The sequence below is a fragment of the Vidua macroura genome, chromosome 10, assembly GCF_024509145.1.
Source record: "Vidua macroura isolate BioBank_ID:100142 chromosome 10, ASM2450914v1, whole genome shotgun sequence".
NCBI classification, from domain to species: domain Eukaryota; kingdom Metazoa; phylum Chordata; class Aves; order Passeriformes; family Viduidae; genus Vidua; species Vidua macroura.
In genome coordinates this window covers 19,700,398-19,724,672 of record NC_071580.1, presented here as the reverse complement: position 1 = coordinate 19,724,672, position 24,275 = coordinate 19,700,398, and the positions used below count along the sequence as shown (strand labels likewise).

Genomic DNA, 24,275 nt, shown 5'->3' with positions numbered 1-24,275 from the left:
GCACTACAAACACTACCGCGGTCCTACAGTCCCTATCCCGCCTCCATAGGCCCTACCCCGGCCCTACAGACCCTATCCCGACTCACTGTCCCTGTTCCACCCACAAGACCTTCCCCGGCCCACTGTCCCTAGTTTGGCCCACAGTCCCTATTCCGGGCCGCAATCCCTCCCCCAGCCCACAGACCGTACCCTGACCCACAGCCCATAATCTGGCTGCACAGTCCCAATTCCAACCCTACAATCACTATCCCAGGCCTACAGTTACTACCCCAACCCTACAGTGATTTCAGCTGCAGTCCTATAGTCACTATCCCAACATCGCAGTGATTCTGGCTCTAGTCCCACAATGTTTATTTAACCAGCTCCATCTTTGCATGTTCCCTCTGCTTCCAGGTGAAGCTTCTCCTTCTTGTTGTGGAAGGATCTTCACTTTCGTTGCAGATCTGTGAGGTTTCAACTTCAACTCTAGAATCCATATTCCAAACCCAGCCTGAAAAACTCTTTTTCCAATTCTAGCTCCACAGTTGCTATCCCAGTCATATAGTGATTTCAGCTCCATCCCTAAAGTTGCATTCCAGCCCAACAATCCCTGTACCAGCCCTACAGTCCTTATCCCATCCTGCAGTCATTTCAGCTCCATCCTTTTATTTCTCTGCCAGCTCCACTGCTTCAGCTTCAGTTCCACATCTTCCCACCACTTCCAGGTGAAGCTGCTCCTGAAACAGGGCTGGATCTTCTTTTCACATCCAGATCTCTCATGCTTCAGTTCCAGCTCTAGAATTCACATTCTGGCTCCAGCCTGTCACGAGTGGGAGTGGTAACTTCAGACAAAGTTTATTTAAAAAGCCCTCCCATTGTGTCACAAGGTGCAAAAAAGTATTCCCTTGCTTTCTAAACTCCTTCTCAGAGAGAGGAGCCTGGGGCAGCTGGATCCAGTCCCAGCCCCGGACTTTGCCAACAATTTAAGTTTTACAACTTTGTCCCACAGGTTTTAATGACAGTGAATCAGATATATATTTTTAAGAATGAATTATTTATTATGATAAATGATTAGACAAAAATAACTAAATCAGAATTATTTACTACACACTATAAAAGATAAAACTATTATACTACAATATAGGATAGTGCATCAGATCAAAGCAATATTAAAGCAATTATATTAAAGCTAGCAAAAAGAAACCATTATTAGAGACAGATGTAACTCACCCATACCAATGACTGTGGACAAATCTCTTTCTTCTAACCTTTAGGAGTATCCTTGGTGACTATCCCTAAAACCCAATGGAAGAATCTCCACACACTCCGAGGAGGAATATATTAGAAGAACCTACTATATGGAAAGTGGACTGCACTTTTATAGTGTGAAGGAGGTGTAGTCTTATGGCTACAGGTCAATTTAGCAGTTTATCTGCCAAATCTTTGTCTTGTTATCAGCAGGTTGAGTTGAGGCTGATCTGCCAGATTGAGATAGTGTGCCAAATTTTTAGCATGATTCAACACCAAAAACCAGCACATGATGCCCCTCTCAGCCCACTGTTGGTAGCTTGCAAAATAGGGCATTGTTCGAATTGTTTGACCACATTTCAGGGCTGAGCATCCTGTTACACAGCTCTACAGTCCCTATCCCAGCCCCAGCCCCAGAGTGATTCTACCCCCAGACACATGGGATTTATCTAGCTCCAGAGTTTCCATTGCTCTACATCGGTTTGGGTCTGGATTTAGCCCCAGGGGCTTCAATATGCCCTCTGGCCTCACAGCAACAGCCCTATAATTTTTATTTTAAAAACATCATATATCTAGTAATAGAATAAAAAATAGAATAAAATAAAAATATGACAATGCAACAGTATAAATAAATATGAATACAACTAGAATAATGTAAAACTAAGAGAATAAATAATAAAATAGAATCGGTAGAAAATGAACGTGGATCTACACCCAAACTGATGTGAAGCAATGGAAATGGTGAGGCTGGAGGTGGATAAATCCCATGGGGAAGGGGATGGAGCTGAAAGCTTGGGGGCTGCAGGAGCTGCCAGGGGGGGTTTCAGCCCTCCCAGCAATGGTACCACCCACAAGCTGGGAGTGGGGGTCTCAGGGCTGATCCTGGGGCTCAGAGCCAGCCCAGGGGCACCTTTTGGGGTGTGGAACCAGAGACCGAGCTGCTGTTTCCAGCACCCAATGCTGGCTGAGGGGCCTGTGGGCAGGTGGGGTGCAGGGCAAGGTGTGTGCTCAGGCCAGGGCTCATTTACCCCCAAAGTTGGGGCCCCATTGGGATGAGCTTGGTAGCTCATAGAGATATTTAAGTGATGACAGTTTCTGATTCATCGCCTTGTCAACAGCACAGGAGCAAAGTGACAACCAGGAGCAGCTTTTAGCCAGAGGCAGTGGAAAGGTGAGGACCTGGAACTGAAGCAGCAGAGCTGGCAGTTTCATAGAGAATGTGAGGCTTAGGGTGAAACCACTGTGGGGCTAGATAGGGGCTGTGGGGCTGGGATAGGCACTGTAGGGCTGGAGCTGAAGCGCCAGAGAGCTGAAGCTGAAATGAAGATCCTGCCTTGATCCAGAAGCAGCTTCACATGGCAGCATCAGGAGGATGTAGAGCTGGAGCAGAAACATCAGAGCTGGTGGAGCTTGTGGGGCTGGAGCTGGAATCACTGTAGGGCTGGGATAGGACTGTGTGTCTGTGATAGGAATTATGGGGTCAGGATAACAACGTTAGGGATGGAGCTGGAATCACTATAGGGAAGGGAAGGGAAGGGAAGGGAAGGGAAGGGAAGGGAAGGGAAGGGAAGGGAAGGGAAGGGAAGGGAAGGGAAGGGAAGGGAAGGGAAGGGAAGGGAAGGGAAGGGCATGCAAATCCCTGCCTTACCTTGCTTACCTTTCATAGCCTCTCCTACCCGTCCCTTGCGGCCGTCTCCTACCCATAGCTGTAGCCTAGAGCTCTATTTCCACCAGATGGCAGCCTGGCTTTGCAGTTGCTGGTTTCACCCTCAACTACTCTTTTCCCTGGACACCCTGCAGGCACAGATGCGCCATGTGTTGGGCTCGTTGTTCTTCAGGGTGGCCAGTGACCCAGGCAGAGCTCCCCGCTCTCCTCCCCATTCCTCTCTGGTGGAAGGAACGTCTCTCCATCACAGACGTGGTACCGCGTGAGGGCAGTGCGGTGTGGGCATAGCATATGCCACCCCTTCCACACAGCAGCCCGTTTTCAGGCAGTCCTGGTGTGATATACCTGCAGTGGCCTTCCTGTGTCACATGCTGTGGTGAACCTGCAGCCGTCTTGACCCTCCCGACCCTCGCTGGGGTAGCCTAGAGCTGCCCAGGCAGTATGTAGGGGCAGGGTGGCTGCAGATGGCCTCATCAGTCATTTTCTGAGTAGGTTTGGTGGGAATGAGCTTATCCAAGAGGGTCAGCTGCAGGTCACCACATCAGAGAACTGCTTACTACCTGCCCGGAGGTGTCAAACAGCCACATAACAGACGCTGGGACCGGTTCCCCATGACGCACAGGCTCGGGCACGCGGGAGCCATAAGCAGGCGATGTGTCCGAGCCGGTTCTTTTCTCTCCCCCTCCTCCCCGGTGGGTAAATCCCATCAGCCGTCACCGTAAACCGCCCCACGCCAGCCCTAATACCATCTCAGGTACGCCATCAGGCTCACATCAGCCAGGCGAGGGACTGACAGTCCTGGGAGGGACACCCCTGCAAGAGCCGGGGGTACAGCAGAGGTGGCATTGGGCATTGTCCTGGGAAGGGGGGCTGGGTGGTGGGAAGAGGCCGCCTGCTGCCCATGTTCTCTGGGGAAGGAGAGGGAATCCAGGCCTGAGCCGAGCTTTGTCCTGGGCTAATTTTAGACCAAGGAGGTAAGAGAAGGGAGGTGCTTAAGGGGTCCCTCTGCCCTGGTGCGGGGCAAGCCTGATCTCCGTCGTCCCTGCAGCGCCTGGAGAGCCGACGGGGTCCTGCTGCTCTCCCCGAGCGCGGGGAGCTCCCGGTCAGGTTCGGGGCACGTCTCGCCCCACGGAACGGAGCAGAGCAGGCAGCGTTGTGGGATGTACGTGGCCTGTGCATCCCAGCGCCAAGTGCAGCGCCCTGCTGTGGGGTGCAGGGGGTACCTGGGGAGGATCCTATCGGTTGAGGGAAGCGTCGGAGAGTGACCATGGAGTGGGGGGTTCCCTGCATGAGGATGTGGGGAGAAAGCCTGTGTGGATCATCTATATGGGGGGTGGCTGCTGTGTGGGAGAGTATACATGTCAGAGGTCAGCCTGGGGGATACTGGCGCACCACATGCGCGGGGTACCTCCGCATGCAGTGGCGACAGTATTCACGGCCCCCATCTTTCCCCCCACCCCCTTTCCTCCCCCTCTTTCCCCCCCGTCCCGCCGCGCCTCCTTAAGTGCCCGCCCCATCCCGGCCTCCCTCCGCCCCGTCCCGCCCCGTCCCGCCCCGCTCCCTCTAAGTGAGGGAATAAAGTTGCGCACTGGGGCGGGCGGTCCTGGCTGGAGCGGAGCGGGGCCGAGGCGGGCGGCACCGCGGCTCGCCGGCGGGAGCGCCGGGCCATGGCCTCGCAGGAGCTGGCGCAGAAGCTGCAGCGGCGACTGCAGCTGGAGGAGAGCGGGGCAGCGGCGGAGGGCGAGGCAGAGGCGTTCAAGGGCGCGGCGGCGGCCGGGGAAGTAGAAGAGCGGAGCTGCTTGACGGCCAGTGCGGGCGCAGAGCTGAGTGCTAAGCTGTGCCGGCGGCAGGACATAAACGAGGGCGCGGCGCAGCCCCGGCGGGCCGCTGTCTTCAACCCCTACACCGAGTTCAAGGAGTTCAGCCGCCGGCAGATCAAGGACATGGAGCGCATGTTCCGCCTGTGAGTGGGGCGGGAGCGGGGCGGGGGGCTCGCTGCCTGGCCCGTGGGCTCCGGGGCTGGGACTCTGCTTTCCCCCGCAGCCCCTCCCGTTGCTGGTCCCCGGGGGCACATCTGGAGAAGGGCTGCCCGCTCTCGGCGGCACGCTCGCATTTCTCCGCGGTTTTGCGGTCGGGCTGGAGGAAGCCGCGGCGCGTTCGCAGCGCCATCTGATCCCCAGATTGTCTCTGTGCTTTGCCGCGGGGGCTCGTAGAGTTTGCCTGAGGCTCGGCCCTGCATTTAACTCATGCCCTTTGCTCTGCCTGGGATTGGGACGGCGGCTGTTCCTGGTGGCACCCAGGAGCTATGGCTTTGCAGGACGCTCTGGGTGGGACGGGGAGAGAACACAGGCAGTCTTCTGCCCCACACCCTGGGGTACCAGGTGGGTCTGTGTCCCGGGGCCCGGCAGAGGCACTGGACATTTGCCCGAAACAACTGCGACCCTGAGCACCCCTAGCACTCCTTGCTGGCTCTGCCTGGCAGCGTCCTAGCTCCACGCAAAGTCCTGTTTGCCGGGCTTGGTGGCTTGGTGCTCCTTCCCGTGCACCCAAGCAAAGGTTGAGCACAGCTTCCTCTTGCTACCCCCTTCGTGGGGGCTGGGATGGGATTCCCCTCCCAGCAGGAAGGTTTGTGTTAAAGTCAAGCTGCTGGGAGAGCTGCTTCTGTAAGCAGAAAGGCTTGGCCCTGCCCGGGACCACGATCCTGACCTTTTCTCTCCTCCAGACCGTGTCCTGGCTCCTGCAGTTAGGCTGTGTCTGGGTACCTTTGTCTGCACTCAGTTTTCCCTCCAGCACCAAGACGCGTGGGCTCCTGGGGACCAGTGTCCTCCCAGCCCCACAACAGGCTGCCAGACTGGGAGGGAGCTGCTGCCTGGCAGGAGATGGGAGGACTATAGAGCAAGGTGTGAAGATGTGGAGGTGACCTTATGGAGGTGACTGAAGTGAGATTTGTAAATTGTTAGATCATTGTTCTCCTAGCTGAAAGCTGCCTTGGGCACCCTGGATTGTTGTGAGGCGATCAAGAGCTGGTTGAATGCTGTCAGCTCCCAGCGCTGCGGGATGTTGCCTGTCCCAGCCAGGCTGTTGCCACAGGAGACCATGCGATGGGCTTTTGTGAGCTTACTGGAGTTTGGAGTTCTTTGTTGCACAGGCAGTGTTGTGTTGGCAGTTGGTGCAGGAAGCGAGGTGGTCCAGGCAGGACTGCTGCTCCACTCTCTCCTGTGTCCCTTTTCACTGTGCTTAAAGGGAATCCCACTCTATGGAATGCTGAGACACGGTGCTTGTGAGGACTGGAGGACAAACAATGCAGGCAAGACCTGAAAGCTGTGCATGAGAGCCTGGACTGGGCAGTGGCACTGCCTCAATAGGGAAGAGGAAAGTAATGGCGGTGGTTTTGGGAAATAAAAAGTGGAAGAGCTGAATTGCAGCCTAATTTTTCAACAATGAGCTCATTAAACACTAGCCCTGTAAGCAGGAAAAGCTAGGCTTTGCAGTTGAATGCTAATCAGCTGGTCAATGTAACTGGAAAGCATTGCATACCCTGTGAGAACTGCTGATGCCAAAGGGGGGAGAAGGTGGGCTGCATGCTCCCCTGTTGTGTTTCCTGGACAGGCAGCCAGAAAACTGTGTCCTGGTGTTTACTGTTACAGGCACCTGAGGTTTGCAGTGGCAGAGGATGTGGTCTTTGGTCCATCTGCTGCCAGTGACCTGTCTCAACTATTGGCTGACATCATGTGCTCCATGAGGAGAGGAAATGTTCCCCTTAATTCCTGCCAGTCAGAGCTTGAGTTAATGTGATTAAGGCTTTAATTCTCTGTATGGCTTATTGGCCCTGGCCACTACAATTCAGGGTGGCCTTTCTTACATCCCTCTCTCAAAGGCTTATTTTTTTCCTTTAGTATCTTTTCATTGTCAAAGGATGCTGAGTTTCCACTATGAAACTTCCCATCCAAAAAAAAAAAAAAATGTTTCTTACCAGTTTAGTGAGACTTTTAAATCTCTAGTTCAGACTAAATTTGAGCCTGTGGTTCTGTGCACGATGTAGGCTGGGTCATGGTGCTTCAGCTGAAAAGATGTCCTGGTGATAGCGGCTACCCTGAATGCCTGTCAGGGCATCCCATGGTATGGATGGTGGCTGTGACTGCCAGGGTGGAAGCAAAGAACTCGTCTGAAAGTGGGACTTCCCAAAATATAGTGCTCCATCCAGTGTTGTGTGCTGCTAGCTATGCCAGGAGCATCCTTCCACAGGAGAAATAATGCTCTTTGCTCTGGCTGCCACAGCTGGGCTCACTTTTCCCCCCTCTCTTGTCCAAGCCTCATCTTGTCAGCATCTGTCCTTTTTGGCCCCAGTCCACTGGAGATGGGGTGCAGGTATCTGATGGAGTGGTGGGTGCAGGTAGCTCTCAGGGTGGGTATTTTTTTGGCAGAAACCAGGAAGTCTGCGGCTCAGGCTAATTATAATGTGACCTAATTAGCTGCCTATTCTGACAGTGTGTGAGGACTGTGATAACCATGATAACCGTTCTTTCCTGAGTTGTTTAAGTGAACTCTCATGGCCTCTGGAGTCTCAGAGCTCCCCTTGGTGCCATCTTTGTCCAGGAAAATGGCAGAGGGTAGTGTGAAAGCCAGGCAGTGAGGCTGTGCCTAGCAGGAATGACCTTTATAAGAAATGTAAGGGGGAGGAAAACAGACAGCAGCTTCATCTGTGGGGCATGAGGGAGTTGGAAAATTCCAGACTTGCTATTGCTTTTTATATCTAGGGAATTTCATGTGTTGCCCACACATTGCCTAAGTGACTTGCTGGTGGGAGAGGCTGTGATGTCCCCTTGCCCTCCTGGAGCCACTTAGGAGCCCCTTTGCCAGGTGCCCCAGCCTCGTCTGACATGCTGCAGCAGACATGTTCTCTCCAGAGCTGCCGTGTGCCATATGTGACCGGCTGTCTCTGGTCTGTGACTGGCTGTCTGTGGACTTCCAGTGGGCAGGGAGGTTATTCCCATAGGCACTCAGCCTGGACCTGCAGGTCTTGCCCAACATCTTGGAGAAGATCTTAGAGAAGGAGACTCTCATTTTGCCCTCATGTCTCTCCAAGAGCAGGAGACCTCCTTCTGCCTGGGCTGGGGAGGGTGAAGCTGCATGTGGCTGAGGAGCCTGTTCCTGTCCCCACCTTGGTATGGAGGAATTATTTCCAAAGCTCTTGGCAGTAGAATAGACTATTCAATTTAGAATAGACCACCAATGATCACGTCTAGTTCAACTGCCTGATTGCTTCAGGGTTGACCAAAAGTTAAGCCCTGTTATTAAGGGCATTGTCTAAAGGTCTCTCAAACCCTGACAGGCTTGGGGCACTGACCACCTTTCTAGGAAACCTGTTCCAGGGTCTGACAGCCCTCTCAGGCTGAAAAAAAGGCTTCCTCAGGTCCAGTCTGATCCTCCTCTGAGGCAGTTTTGAACCATTCCCATTTACCCTATCACTGGATATCAGGGAGCAGAGATTAGCACTACCTTCTCCATGTAAGGTGAAACACAATGGTCAGAGGGAATAAAGTGCTACTTAGGATTTGAAATATTTAAGAGGAGATTATTACTTTAGCACCATTATTCCAACTGCTTTACTTCAAAGCCTCAATTAGGCCATTGCAGCATACAGGAACTGCAGATCAAAGTACAGGTGCTCATAGTATGTGAAGCAAGGTAAGGTGCAGTAAAACATGTACAGGGAGGGCAGGTTCTCATTCCAGTTTTTCTCAAGAAATGTGAATGTTTCGAAACTGCTGTTTCATCCTTCAGCATCTGTAATTTCTCAATTGTCCCTTTTTTGTTAAGTGGGGCTTTAGAGGCAGCTGGAACGTGACTGCAGAGTCACTACAGGCAATTCAATCCTTGGCATCTCCTTTTTCCTCCCTTCCTCGTCCCTCTTTCTTCTGCGATGTAAACCCCCAGCACCTGTGGAACACCAGTGCAACATTTATACTTGGGCAGTAATTGTGCGTAACAGACTTTGTGCTCTTAAGCAGGGCTGTTCAGCAAGTATTCCCTCCTTCCTCCAATTTTGTCTCCTGCTTTCCTCTCCTGGTGCTTCAGCAGCCGGGCACGCTCTGCAGTCCCGGTGGAAGCGAGCCAGCATTGGAATCTGGGTGCATCCTTGTTGCAGCAGATTTTGGCAGTCACTGCTGTGTCTCATTTGCTGCCAGGAACGCTGCTGTGGCAGCAGTGTGGCAAAGCTTTATCATGCCGGCCACAGTGCCTGTACCTGCCTGCAGCATCCCAGCTGTTACAGGTGGGATCTGCTGTAGCCATGGCACCAACCTGCTGCTGGAGTGGCTTTCCTGTGACATGAGATGTCTGTGCCTGTTGGCACAATTCCACTCTGTCTGTAATGCCTGCACATCACTCAGGTGAGGCTTGGCTCATGCCCCAGGGAGCTTTGAGTCTGAAGGAAGCACAGCGCTGGTGTCACAGCAGAACAGTGAGTGATGGCAGGGCTCACCAGACACCTGAGTGCTGTGTGCTCTTGCCGAGCCACTCCTGGAGTTCAGGTTGGGATGGCTCCCCCAGATGCTGAAATGTGTTTAACTTGCCCTGGTGCCAGCTCTTCTGTGAAGGTGATGGCTGTCCATCACCAGGATGTGGGCAGCTGTGTGTGAGAGGCATCTGAGGCTGTCTGAGCCCAGGGCCCTGAAAGGGGGCTCCCAAAAGGCAGACAGGGGAGTTTTATGATCTCTTGAAAGGCAGACTGTGGGGTCTTTGGTAGGGCTGAGGTGTGCTGGGAGCATCAACTGACCAGCAAGGTGCAGTCTGCATTGTGCCCCACAGTGTTGAATGCCTGTGGTCTGTTGGGGGTGGGTGGTGAGGAATGAATAGTGCTGTTTCTTGCGCCATGTAAATATGCGTCTCCCTAAATAGTCTGGCTGTGCAGCAGCTGGGTGGCTGTACCCAGGTCCTAAAATAGTTTGGCTGTTTTAGGAGGCGAGGGGGCAGGGAGGGAATGTAGCAGTTTGCAGGGTTTCCATTGGGTTTCAGTGCCCCTCTGTCTGGCTGTCCCTGAGTGCAGGGGACTGGTAACCTGATTTCTGGGTGCTTCTCAGCACCAGCTGTATTCATGCTCAACACCCATTGTGTGGCTGGTACAGAGTGCTGCTCAGCCAGGCCCACTGTTGGCAAGACCCCATCTCTCACAATCCTGGCTTTGTCCTGCCTCTCTGCAGGGATGAGCCCTGAAGCTGTGCCCCACGCTTAACCCTTTCAGGGCAGTGTACTGGCCCCTGGGCCAGTGTTTATCTGCAGGTAGTGTCCATAACAGGAGGGTGAGATGAGCACGGTAGGCACGGGCTGGGCTTGTGCCCTACTTCTGCCTTCATCTCTGTTACACAGAGCTTCCATGTGGGGCTGGGCAGTGTCCCAACCCCAGATGAACAGTCCTTGGAGGGGACCTCGTTATTACTTTGTTTCTGCATCCAGTCAAAGGGCAGCATGAGCCTGCTGGGCCCCCGAAAAAATGCAACCCCAGGTGCCTTTCTGCCATTGCACATTTTGCTGCTGTGTCTAATCAAAGGCACTGCATCTCCAACAGTGACAGCTCTGCACCGTTTCTCCCAAACTTGAAAGCAAAGCAAATTGACAATTAAATATTGCACTTGCTATGCTTCTGTGATGTCTTGGAAGTGCATCTCAGTGCTGGGCTGGGTAATGCTGTGAATGTGCTTTAATTAACTGACACCTTCCTTGCTGTGAAGAACCTGCTGCACTTCTTCCCTGTGACATCCCAGGTCTGTGACCTGGTTTCTGCTCTGATGGAGGTTTCTTTCCTAGTTTTAGAGAAAGCCATCCAGCCTGGTGGGCTCATGGGTTTGCTGGTTTCAGAGAATGTAGGCAGATTGGTAACAGGGGCCCCCTAGTCTGGCAATTATATCTCTGTCTTTGGGATTCTCTTAGTCCTGGGACCCTTGGAAACTAAGAGCCATAAAGAGTATCAGAAATAGTTGTGGGGGTGGTGGGACTCTGGAAAGTCATGGAGGCCACCCTAGTTTGGGGGAAAAGCATGCTGTGCCTGTGTTCATTAAAGCAGGGGCAGAGATCTTGGCTCCAGCTCTGCCTTGTGCTGCTCATGCCTGTATGCAGTTTGGGGCTGGTGGCTTTGTTCGTGCCTTCCTTTGCCACAGCTTCCTCTGTGGCTGTGAGGTTATTCAGCTGGGGAAAGGGCTTTCTTCCAGGGTAACCACAACTGTGCAGATCTCTCTCTGGGATGGCTACAGCCCTTATCTCTTTGGAAGAGAGCTAACAGTCAATGAAAGGTGATGGGTGGGAGGATTTGACTGGCTCCTGTCCACTGGAAAGCTTCAGCACTGTGCCTAGGGTTTCCTTCAGGGTTGAGATGGTGGCAGGCTGTATGCCAAGGCTGAGCCCAGCTTGGGAGACCCTGCCCTGTCCTCTCCTGTGAAGCCTTAGCTCTGTGCTGAACCTTGATGGCAAGACCAGGATGAAAGAGGGCTGTTGACTGGCTGATAACAGAGCACCCATGCCTGCAGCTTTTGGACTTTGAAAGCCGGTGATAGCCCTAGTGGGTGTGAAGTGTTGGTTGCTGGATGGGCCAGATGCTTTACCCACACCCACAGCAGATGTTGGGAGGAGTTGGTGCACAGTCCCAGACTGTGCACAGCAGATCACTCGCTGCCTCCCCAACCCTAAAACACTCCTCCCCTTGCTTGGGTGCTCTCCTTTGAAGGGTCCTTGCAGTCCTTTGTGCTCCATAGGGAGCGTGGTCCCACTCTAGTCTTGCTGCTGGAGGTGGGCACTGGTTTCCTCTGTGGTGGTCCTGTGGTGCAGCCCTGGTACCACAGCCCTGGCTAGGATTGCTGTGCTCCCCTGGGATTGTTTTTCTGCTCTGCCCGGGGACAGAGAATAAACAGCTGCTCTGAAGTGCAGGTGTTGTAGTGGTGCTGCTTGTAGTTCAAAAGCATTTTGGAGAGAAAAGATCTTAATAGCTAGAGGGGGAGAGTTCTGCTTACAGAGAAAGATTGCTTTCTGCCAAGAGGTTCTGCTTGGTCTCTGTTCCCTTGAAACTAGCAGGAAACCTGACAGCAGCTGACTCTGCATGCCTTTGCCTCACCGTGTTGGTGCATGGTGTAAGCTGCATGCAAGTTGCCTTTGTGCTGGACAGGCAAATGGTGAAATGGAAATCCCACTGAGATAAGCTGAGTTCCTCTGTGCTCCTTCTGTGTGGGTTGTTTGGTCTGAGTTCCCCTGAGTACTTCTCTCTTTGGTGAGACAGCTCTGAAAGTTGACAGCTACTTTCCTGAGCTTAATATAACTCAGCACTGGCCATGTCGTGCAGCTTCCCCTCTCCACTAAGCTTTGAACCACACAGTGACTTTATCCATGTGCATGGTTCCTCTTCTGGGGAGATGAGCATGGGGATGATGATGGTTAACCCTTTCCCCTTTGCACCCTGCAGGTATGACTCGGGACGGGATGGATATATTGACTTGATGGAGCTGAAGCTCATGATGGAAAAGCTGGGAGCCCCGCAGACCCACCTGGGGCTGAAGAACATGATCAAGGAGGTGGATGAAGACTTTGATGGGAAGCTCAGCTTCCGTGAGGTGAGGGTGGCTGCAGTAACAGACAGGGATGTGGCTGTGGGGTTGAAGGAGGAGGCAGCTGGGCTGTAGGTAGCCCTCTCCCCTCTGTGTTTTTCCAGTGGTGGGGTGCAGTGGAGAAGGAGGTGAGCTTCCCCATGCCAAGGGTGCAGAGCACTGTTAACCTCCAGCTCCATGTGGCAGTCATGGTACCTGATGCCAAAGCTCTCCAACCTCCCTGCTTGTTTTGGGAGCACATTTGAGCCCTGTTGCAGCTGCTGGGAGTGCTCACTGAGCTCACTGTTGTAGCTGGAGGGAGTTAGGTCCCTTGAGTTTCCAGGTCTCATTGCTTGGCTCCTGTGGTACAGCAGCTGAGGCCTCATTTCAGGTGCAGTGCAGGAGCTCTGCTTGGAGCAGCTCATCTCATGGGGCACAAAAGGCTCTCTCCACTAGTTTGTATTGGGACCCTCTCTGCATCATGCAGTGAACACTCATGGCAAGCTTTATGAGGGGTGGTCACCTCCCTGCAGCAAGGAATAAATGTGTGGATACAGCAGTTTGGTACTGCATGCTGGCTCAGCCAGGACACAGCTCAAACAGGTCTGCCTGCTATCACTGTATTGTGACAGCTGGGAGGACAAGCCAGGATCCTCTGCCAGGCAGAGGAAGAGTAAATTTGAGCAGTGACCTGCATGCACTCAGGGGTACCCAAATAATCTCAGCAGGAAGGGGGACCCCAGGGACCAAAAGCTCCTGTTACATCATTTCCTCCTCTCAGACTTTGATAGCTGGCTCGGTCACAAGCAAATGTCACACTGTGGCTTTCTGAATTAACCCATAGCCCCTTACGTAGCAAGAGGAGGGGAAGCACTGCTTATGTCCTGCACTGGTTTTGAGGGCTGTGCTGCTTCCTTCTGTCCTGTGGGATGCCTGCGGTGGGCCCTGAGCAGCTGGGCTCCCTAGTTTCTGTAGGCATGATGTTCTCACCAAGCCTCATCCAGGCTAGGGCTCAGAACATCAAGCTCTCCATTGTGGAAATTTGAGGGCTTTGGCAGTGCTGGGGCGGTGCACTGCACTGGTTGGGGCATGATGGGTGGCTGTCACTTACAGAGCTGCTGCACCATCTCTCTGTGCTGGCACATCATACCATCTTCCTCTGCTTTCGTGCCCCAAGGACTTTGTTGGATTTATTTCATTGTAAGAGGGCAGCGTGAAAAGACAGAGGCCAAAGACTTGGGTTTTGAGAGAGGGGGAAGGATATGCAAATCTGGGAACTGAGAACCTGTCCCTGAGTTCCCTGCTGCCCGGTCAGAGGTGAACTGGAGGTAACAAAGAATCCAGTGGAGCAGGAAGAACGCCATGCCCATGGCCCCAGGTCTCTGATTGCCAAATCACTGTGTAGGCTGAAGAGCCCTCTGTGTGCATTCTGGGCCACCCTTCATTCCAGGTGGGGACAGCCTCCAGGCTTGCTGCAGGGGCTCTCTCCCATCGAAGAGAAATGCGTTTATCCTCAAGGCCCTGAAAGATGCTATGATGTCCTAGCATCAGTGGTATGGCACAAGTAGCAGAGCAGCTCCTCTTCTGCTGCCACCTGTTTGGAGCACAGCCTCCTGCAGGGGCGCCTGTGCTGCCAGCCCCTGGCATGTGGCACACAGCAGCTGGTGCTGTTTAAGTGTTGTGCCAGAAGGGGAAACAATGGTCATGCAATTGCAAGCTTGAGGCCCATGGGTTGGAATGAGGGAGCATCACTGGCAGAGCTCTGGGGACAAATTACACAGCAGCTTTGGCAGACACACAAAGCTTCCTGTGGTAGAGAGGAGCAGGTGTGCCCTGTCCAGCTGCTGTGTTCAGGCAGAGGGCTGACAGGGAAGCAGGTTCCCTGGAGGGTCAGGAGACCTCAACCATAACCTGTCCCATTCTGCTTCTCATTGGTGGTGACAAGCAAGCATGTGGAGGGTGACTTAGATGACTTGGGTCATTCAGATAATACTGGAGAAACCTGGTTTAAATGAGTGTCTGAACTCAATCGGGTGCATCTATAGTACTGGAGGGCTCCTGTCTGCCTATCCAGATAATACCAAGTCCTGGCATACCTACGTGTGAATGTACTCTTCTTGTGGCCTGACCAGAGAATTGGTAGGGACCTCTTTCACTTGCAATAGATTACCTTTTTCTACTGCTTTGAGTAGTGTCCTGCCATCCCAGATAAGCTGTTGCCTGGCAAGCAGACTGCTGATGAACCACAGGGCCTGTTAGGAAAGCTGCCTTCTACCACTGACCTTTGAACATCCACCAATACATTAACAATTAACTGTACAAGACTCCTGCTGTGAGTCAAGCAATGACATTTAGGCTTAAAAAGATTAGGTATAGTGGGGTGGGGGGGGGGAAACCCCACACCTCTGACTGTCTAGTTCCATCATTACCACAGGAAACTGGAGTTAATTGCTGTGATAGTAATGTGTAATTGGAGCTGCTACCTAGAACCCACAGAAATCCACCCACTGCCCTCTATACCCTCACCAGCTGAAATGTTGACTCACATGATGTGTTTGCTACCAGGGTTGGTGCAAACCACATCCTTACATAGTGCTGCTTTTCTGGCAAGCTGTTGTTGCAAGACTGCTGCTGCCTGAAAGTCCCACACCTTTTGTTGCATGATGTCCAGCCTGGCTCTGTGGCATAGGTCTTGGATCATGAAGGATGTGAGAGCAGATACAATTTGCCAGGTTAGTGGGTTGGAAAGTGTGGGTCATGTTGTCCTCTTTAAGAGCAGAACTTTGAAAGGTACTTACCTTCGTTATTCACTTTTACTTGTATGTTGACATTTCCTTGAGACTTAGCTGTACATGGTGTGTCCTGGGCTCAGCAAGGGTGTTACACAGGCTGGCAATGGGAGCTGAATGCAGACTGCTGGTGTTCCTAGTTAGTAAGAACTAATACCTCAAGGTGAGGTGGGCTGCAGGCTGTGTGCTGGAGTGATTGCTGCTGAGCTCCTGTGGGAACCAGCACGATGTCCCGTAGTGCACCTTGCTTGATCCTTGGAACTGACATTATGCTCTGTCCACCCTAAGCAGTGTCTTAGTCCCAAGTTACCTCAGCCTGCCCTTTGTGGCCACAGCGACCTATATTCTTCTAGACAATTGCTGTACCATCCTTTAGTTTCAGGATGATTCATGCTCACTTGTACTCATGACCCAGTCCCTCCCCAGGTGACAGCTGTATCAGACCTCAGGATTGTGCTGCCTCCACTGCTCTTTTCCAATGCCAGGAAGTGGGACTTTAAGGGTGGAGCAGAAGGAAGCATGACTAATTCCAGCCTAGCTGCCAGCCCTCTGTGTCACAGTGCCTGATGGTGGCAAAGGGGAACTAGCCAGAGCCCAGTGGATCTGAGCAGAGTGAGAGGATGTCTTGGGGAGGATTTGGTTTCTTTCCAAAAGAAACCATTTATTTCTTACATGAAAAGCAGTGAACTATTTATTTGGTTTGTTTCTTATGAGTGTGTATTGGGTTTGCATGGCCAGGTTTTCATAGCAGGGGGTCTGCAAGGAGTGGCTTCTGTGAGAAGCTCTTAAATTTTCCCCTGTGTCTGGTAAGCCATAACCAGTCTGCTCCAGGACATTCCTGCCATTGACTAAGGCGAGCCAATCTGGAATGATAGTAGTGCCTCTGTGATAACATATATAAGAAGGTTAAAAAGTTCTTGTGCAGAGGTAATTATGGCCAGAGAAGAGAGGAGTGAGAATATGTGAGACATCTGGTCAGTGGAGAGGGAGGGACAGGAGGTGATCCAGGTACTGGAGCTGAGGTTCCCCTGCAGCCTGTGGTGAAACAGGCTGTCCTCCTGCAGCCCATGGAGGTCCATGGGGATGCAGAAATCCACCTGCAGCCCATGGAGGATACCCATGCCAGAGCAGGTGGTTGCCTGAAAGGAAGATGTGAACCCATGGGAAGCCCATGCTGAGGCAGGCTCCTGGCAGAGACCTGCAGACCTGTGGATAGAGGAGCCCATGCTGGAGCAGGGGAAGGACTCTTCTCTGCACAGTGGCAGGAACAACCTGTGAAGAACTGATCATAACCCCCATTCCCTATCTCCCTGTACCGCTGGAGACAGGAGGTAGAGCTGGCAAGGAGGGAGGGGTGAGGGGAAGGTGTCTTTAAGATTTATTTTACTTCTCATTATCCTGCTCTGATTTTGGTAGTAATAAATTCAATTAATATCCCCAAGTTGAGCCTTTTTTGCCTATGACAGTATTTTGGTGAATAATCTCTCCAGGGCCTTAGAACTCATGAACTTTTGTTATATTTTCTCTCCCCTATCCAGATGAGAAGGGGAGTGATAGAGTGGCTTTGGTAGTCTGGCATCCAGCCAGGGTCAGCCAACTACAATGTGTTTGGAGAAGGAAAAATTCCCTTGCCTAGGCTAGCCTCCTTTCTGATTGCCCTGTGCTGAGCACTCACAGGTTAAGAGGCTGTTGCATGGAGCAGTGACTGGTGAGTGAGAGAGCGGCCAGCGCTGCTGTCATCTCCACACCCTTCCTCATGGGAGGCCTACCCAAACTCTTGCATTCGCACCAGCTTCTGCGAGCAACTTGAGGTAGGGCTGTCTCAGTGTGGATGCTGGGACTCTGCTGCCCTCCTCTGGGGCAGCTCGAGCTCTCCGTAGGAAACATCAGACTCCCCAGCCTGGCAGTCTGAGGAACACAGCACTAGAGATATTTGATGTTCCTGTGCAAAGGGATTTCAGGGCAGCCCTACCTGGTATCTGCAGCCCTTTGGCTGAAGTGCTGCACTGGCACAGCTTTGTTGCTTTGTGCTCCTTCTGTACCTGAGTGGCTTGTCCTTGTGTCTGTTCTCTCTGCACTGTTCCAAGCACTGAGACACCTCCTGGGGTTGCCAAGAATAGCAGGGAGTTACAGGACCTCTGCAAGTACACCTAGAGCTTCCACATCTTAACCTGGAGTTTGGTTGGCAGGTGGATGGTGGTGCAGAGGTCTTTATTTTTAAGCAGGCAGGTTTTGTTCCTTCTGTTAAAACAAAAAGAAAAATTATGTTTTTGTGGAATGAGATACAACTTTTTTGTTTGTTTCCCTTTGCAATTCACTTCCCAATACACACTCTGCTGTAGTGACTCTGGATTTGTTAAATAGCCATGGTCCAGTGCAGGACAGAAGTTTCACACCAACTTGCTCTGTGGACACTTGTTCAAGCCACTCTGTCACAAGGGCATGCACCTGGGCTGCTGTTCTCTCTAAAAGGACTGCACTAATGCTTTGGTTCTGGGAGCCTGAGGTGAACCAGAGCTGTTTGCCCTGCTTTCATTGTCATGGGATGTGACCTGAGTTCCTAAACACTGGGGAAGCTGGTGGAGGGCTTGTGAATATGCCATTAGGGTGTGGGGACATAGCTATATCTGAGCCTGCCCAGTGGTTGTATTTGGCAGGTGCAGAAGTGGCCTCCTTCCTCTGGCCACATAGCAGCCCAGGCTTGGTAGGAACTGTGCTTTATCAGGGCTCTGATTCCTGGGAAACCTTCTTTTCCTGTGAGATTCCTACTGCTTTTAGTCTGTAACAGGACTGTGTACTGGAGCACAAGCTCCTTGCTGCCACTTGGTTTATATAGACCTGGTTTCCTTTGCTCTGAAATGTGAATTCCATCCCTCTCCAGGTGATTGTGCTGTTTGTATTTTAAGTTGTTTGTACCTCAGTGAAAAACCTGAATGTTTCCTCTCTGTCTTGCTAGTTCCTGCTGATTTTCCATAAAGCTGCAGCTGGGGAACTCGAGGAGGACAGCGGCCTATTGACTCTTGCGAAGCTCTCGGAGATAGATGTATCCATTGAGGGAGTCAAAGGAGCCAAGAACTTCTTTGAAGCTAAGGTATGGTGTGGCACAGAGGAATATGAAAAAACTCAGCTGTAGCTGAGTTTCCTTTCAAGTTTTGTTGGACTCTAGCTAGAGTCTTTCTGTGGCTCAGTCAACCCACCAGAGCAGTGTAATTCACAGTCTGTGTTCTGGGTCTTATCCTGGTAGAACTGACTGGCTGAGCTATATCCCTGTGGCTGGAACTAGGTTATCACCCTGTTCTTTTAAAAGTTTTAAAGTTCTTCTAAAAGTTTTCTATACCTTCTGATGTTTACGTATTTCTACTAGAGTTTCTCACATGCTGTCATGTAAATAATAATTATTTTTCATTCTTCTTTGTAAGGAGAGAGAATTGATAGACTGTTAGTTTGACCAGTGTAATTGGAGAGGTAGCAATTCTGTCCTCCAATCCACTGTCACTTTTAGAATTCTATATATTAAGAAGTCAGAAATAAACTCTCTTTTCCCTCTTTTACATCTAGCCTAAATATGTGAATTATTTTGTGTCGTAGTACAACACTAGGTGGCTGACCTCTTTTAATGACAAAAGTGTCCTGAAAAACAAATGCAATAGAGACAGAGTTTTCCCATTTTGCAAAACCTTCTCTGAGAACACTCTGAGTTCAGTGGTGAACGGAGTGCTTTGGAGTGTAGGATTTCAGATATCTCTTTCTCTGTAACCTTTGGAATCAAAATAATTCTGCAGGTCCTGGGGTTGGCAGAAAGAGCTGTACACCATCCGAAGCTGACAAAGCACCCTTTCTGAAAGCTCTCTTGGAGAGAAAATAATCCTGCTTGTTTATATAAGAAGTTTTTTCCCAAGAGCCTAACACAGCTATTGCACAGCAGATGTACTGAGATGAAAGCTGGAAAAATAGCCAGCAAGTAAACAATGTCTCTTTGATCTGCAGATTATCCATGGTGTAGTATGATGTTCTCAGATTTGGCTGTGATTCAGAGTGTTTTCTGCAGTAGTTTCTCCCACTGCATACTCACAACCTATTCCTGCTGCCTGGTTACAGAAATAATGTATGTGACCCAGTACTGATGGCCTTGTTTTGGTCACTTGTTAGTGACTTACTAGTAAGTGACCTTTCTTCTGTTGATGTTGAAGTAAAGGAAAGTAACAGGTATTGTGTGTAAACACCCAAGCATTGCAGTGTAATTAATACTTGAGCTGTCCAGGCAGAGGATCCCAGCAAGTACTGGGAGGTGCAGCAAGCAGTTCTGTGTTGCTCATCTGGGAGTAGTTCAGGCTTTGGCTCTCCCTCTGATGCAAGGCCTGACACTTGTTTATTTTCTCTCTGTCTCGTAAAGGCTCAAGCCCTCTCCTCAGCCAGTAAGTTTGAAGCAGAAATAAAAGCTGAGCAGGATGAGCGAAAGCGGGAAGAGGAGGAAAGGAAGCACCGCCGAGCGGCTTTCAGGGAGTTAAAGTCTGCATTTACCCAGTAACCAACCAGCCAATATGCACTCTGAAATTGCACACGACTTGGTACGTTTCCCAGATCAGGGCTCTGCCTGGACAGAACTGCTTGGATCCTGCCTAAAACTCATCACAGCTTTGCTAGCCTTCCTTTCCGGAAGATCCTCCTGAGCTCCTAAGGGCACAACTCTTGCAGTTACTATGCAGTTATAATGATGTGAATAGCAGGGACTGTTTGCTCTGAGCTGTTACGAGCACAGGACCCTAAAGCAGAAACAGCAGGTAGCAAATCATGGGTGAGCACTGACAAGCGTCATGTTTGCCTACTTCATTGTTTCCTATACATCCTTTTTCTCTTAATCCTATATTAATTCCTTTCTTACAGGCAAGTAATGAGGTCTTGTGTAAATCAGGGTGTACAAAGTACAGTTTGACTTCTGTATGTTTGTACTGCTGTTGGGTGTTGTCACCCTTTCCTTATTCCTCAAAGCCCCGTGCCACAGGCACCATGAAAACACTGTGAAGAGAGAAAGATAATTACTAGGGACATGGATCAAATTCACTATCATTTCCTGTAGCATTTTCTGCCACCCAGCATGTTGAAGAGTCTTCCAGTTTTTCTTCTCTGAAGTGCCATAGTAACAAACCCTTCAATCAGAGGTGAGATTCCCCAAGACTTCAAAGGGAAGAAGCTGGCTCTCTTAAACGAGTAATAGAAAACTGAGTTGCCTGACCATTTATCTTCTTTCACATTCCATCACATTTAGTGTACTGTACAGCTTCACTGTTGTTTTCCAGGCTTAGGCAGCTGTATCCGTTTTTAGGGAGTATTGTCAGCTGGACAGTGCAATTGGATGGCACACTGGGGTTTTCTATTTGGAAATTTGCTCATAGCCTGAATCATGAAGGTGACATTGTTGTTTGATTTCATTAGAGGCACAACAGAGGACACCAGCATAGCATACTGAGCAACCCCTGCTCAGAGAGCAGGGAGGTGAGCACATTTAACTGAACTGAATTTTGAGGGCTTGCATTATACTATTAGCCATTTTTTTCTTGGAAACATGGGAAACTTGCCCACAAATGTTGAGATGTCCACTGCTTGTCTGGATATAAACACTGTCGGTCATGGCAGGGGAACTTCCCTCAGAGACCTCTCTCAAGAATGGATTTGGTGAAATTTTGCCTCTGCTCTTGCCCAAATTCATGGCAAAATGTTATATTTTTTTTCCCCAGAAAGAAACTCACCAGTCATCTTTTCACTTGTCTGTTTTGCTTCTTAAACTGTGAGCACTAAACTGTGAGCATGGAATAATAAATAGAAAAACCTCTACTCTTTAATGTCAGGTGAAAGACTTGCTAAACGATTAAACTGTGTATATATCTTCACAGATTATATTTTATAAGTCACGCTTTTGTAGCTAAATATTTATAATTAAATGTTTTTATACTTTACAACAAAGCAGATAATTTCATCTTCAATTATTTCTCCTGTTGCTGAAATGTAAAAATAAAGCATTGTTATCTCCAGTCTTGTCTGTGGCTTATTTCAGGTCTTTGAATATAGCAGTTTTCACAAATTACAATAGTAATCCCCAAAGCTTGGCATCCTGACTTGGATGAGTGGGGGAAGTGTTCAACCCCTTCTTGATAACACTTCCTCTTTTGCACAGCAGTTCTGGTGTAAAAAGCCCTAATGTTTGCATTCCCTCAGAAAGGGATATGGCTGTGTAAATACTTGAAATACTGCCTACTGCTAAATGTTGACATCTGAAGGTTGTCAGCCTTTCCTTATCTTAAAATAGCCTCTGTCTCAGCCCCCGTAGTGCCCCAGCTGGGAGCTGGGCAGGTTGTTTCAGCTGGAATTCCCTTTGCATTTCCTGCTTCTGCCTTTATTAAGGGAGAAAAAAGAAAAATACATGGATACCTGAAAATATGTCTCCAAGCATTTTGTTTCTACTATTGCTGATCTGCTAAGCTTTGCTGGCATGGCCACTCTGAGAAGGGGGTTCAGGTAGAGGTTTAACCATGCCTTGTTTCAGGTCCAGTGATGAAACAGAAGTATTTATATTCTTCTATATTTTATATAGATGAATATAAATATTTATATTCATTGATATAAATATTTTATCCCATGCAGCTCTGCTCTGTGCCAATACGTTCACTGTGTCTATGAGTCCTCAGGTCTCAGAGGTCAGGTGATATCTGGGTGAAGATTCCTTAGTCTCTATTTCCCCAGGAAAATTGTGACACTGCAGCTCTTGATTTATATTTTGTTGTTTTTTGTTTGTTTTTTTTTTTTTGTTTGGTTTTTGTTTGTTTGTTTTTTCTTTACAGCATAGCAAGCACTGCTGGGTTGTACTGCTTTGCACATGCAGCTGGGTAAGGAGTCCAGAGCTGCAGAAGAAGAGGGTGAAAAAAGGCTTTTCAGTGGTTTTATTTTAATAGAATTGAGTCAACTCCAGCTGACAAGTTTCAGTAAGGAAATGAGCATTGTCTATGGTTTTGTTCAATTCAAACAGGTGCTGTTAGTTGGGCCCTGCATTCAGTGCAGTGAACAATAAGTGCTTTTGGATGTGCATTTATTTGGAAGTTGCAGCAATGTGTGTTTTGAAATCAGCTTTGCAAAAATGCACATTGGGAAATTAATTGCTTTCTAAATTGTTCTGTTTTACTGGCAATTATTGGATTAGCTAAGTGTCATTAGGTTATGCAGAAGTACTAAAGAGAAGTTGCCCAGCTGTATCTCCCACCTAAAACCATGTGAAAACACTTAGTTGTATTTACCTGTAATTTATCTACTACAATCTTTGATGTTCTGTCCTTTTATGCCTGAGTCACCACAGGTGGCTCTCAAAGGTCCTGGCAATCCCAGCTCTCTTTAGTGGTGCCTGCTGGTATATATTAACGCCTCTCTGGTATTTCTGACATGCCACAAGTGACTCTTAAGTTGGTGATGGCAAGTAGAGGAGCTTGATGAAAAACCTGTTGCACTTAGTGGTCTTTCTCAGAAGGGATAAATACTTGCCTCAAGTCATTCATCTAGAATGGGAACTTCAGGTAGTCCTTGATCCCTGAAGGGATTTTGTTTAACAAAACATTAGTTTGCCCAGAGTAGGCAAAATGCAATACAGGAGTCACTAGCACTTCAGCCAGCACTGAGGGTGGGTTCAGCCTGTCTGGATGCTCAGATTGCAGTGGATTTCTCAAGGATGCTCCTGTCACAGTCATTGCCTTTGGCCGCAGGGGACAGCCTATGGCAGCAGGAAGTCTCACCTAAAGAGCTCAGTGTGGTCACAGTGGAGAGAAAGAGAAATGGTGTGATCAAGTTCTTCCTGGCTCAGGGTTTGGGGCTTATGTGTGAGGATTAAGGTGACAAAATAACATTTTAACCTTATAGGAGTGTCCAAATAAACCCAAGACATCCAGAAGTAATTGAGGGTTGCAGAAGTAGCAGCTTGTTTGTGGTATTCCATCTTTCAGCACAAGCCACCTGAGGTGACAGATGCATTGAAGTGACTGACTTTAAAAACTGCAGTTGGATGTTTGCCTGCTTTGCTGCTGTTTTCATTATTTTTAGGGATGTGACAAATGAGGACATGGAAAACAGAGGCTGCTGAGAACATATTGACTCTTCCCAGACAAAATCCCTGGTTATTTCAACAAACAGGGGAACCACTTTTCCAAGTAACAAAATGCAGGAGTGCCAAGGGGAAACATGACTCTGACACATCCTTCTGGGCTGCTTTGTGACCATTATTTATCATTTCAAAGCTGTGCTCTGTGTTCATAGCTCGACCAGTGTACTGAGGGAGGCAGGCTCTTGCCTCCAAGCCAGAATGGGTGAAAACAAGGGATTAGTAAGGAAAGTTTATAGTTTGTTGGGGATGCAGCTTCCCTGCACTTGGGTTTTTAATAGTGTGAATGAATTGGCACAGTAATCCAGGGCTCTGAAGTACATCATGCCCTTGGTGCCCAGACTGGCTGCTGGGGTGATTTCACACCTACACAATATCAGCTGACATTCTGTCATTGAGCCATGCAGGAATTTTACTGCACGGGTACAGTCTTGAATTTTCATGAGATTCTCTCTGTTCTGCTTGAATGAGTTGTGGAAGATTTAAGATGCATCTACTATTACCAAAAGATTGTCATCTGAGTTTCCTTGAGGTATTTTACAGAAATGCCAAGTTCTGCAGATGAGGAATGTTTCAGATGCTTCTTGAATTTGATTTTTTTTTGTCTCAGTAATATAATGTTTGTGTTAACTGGGATAAAAAAATTTCCACAAATGCTGAACATCTTCCATCTCAGATAAAGGTTGTCTTAGAGCATGTGAAAATATTTTTGAGTGCTCAAACTCACATTTGATAAGTAGAATAACAAGGCACAGCTGCTTCTGCAATGAAATTGGAAGTTCTCACTGACAGCTTGAAATGCATCAGTCTCCCTCCCACCCTCTCTTTATCATTATTAGTATTGGCTCAAGCTGTGTGACAACAACCAGGGGGACTGAATGCAGCTT

The 24,275-nt window shown here is 49.6% G+C and overlaps 1 protein-coding gene across 1 annotated transcript; it reads left to right on the top strand.

The window, feature by feature from the left end:
• Nucleotides 1–4,459: 4,459 nt before the first annotated feature.
• On the top strand, nucleotides 4,460–21,280 carry EFHD1 (EF-hand domain family member D1). Its single transcript, XM_053986465.1, has 4 exons — nucleotides 4,460–4,856; nucleotides 12,342–12,489; nucleotides 18,208–18,342; nucleotides 19,645–21,280. Exons 1-4 carry the CDS (start codon nucleotides 4,561–4,563, stop codon nucleotides 19,777–19,779), a joined length of 714 nt encoding a protein of 237 aa, XP_053842440.1. The 5' UTR covers nucleotides 4,460–4,560; the 3' UTR covers nucleotides 19,780–21,280.
• The last annotated feature ends 2,995 nt before the right edge of the window (nucleotides 21,281–24,275 follow it).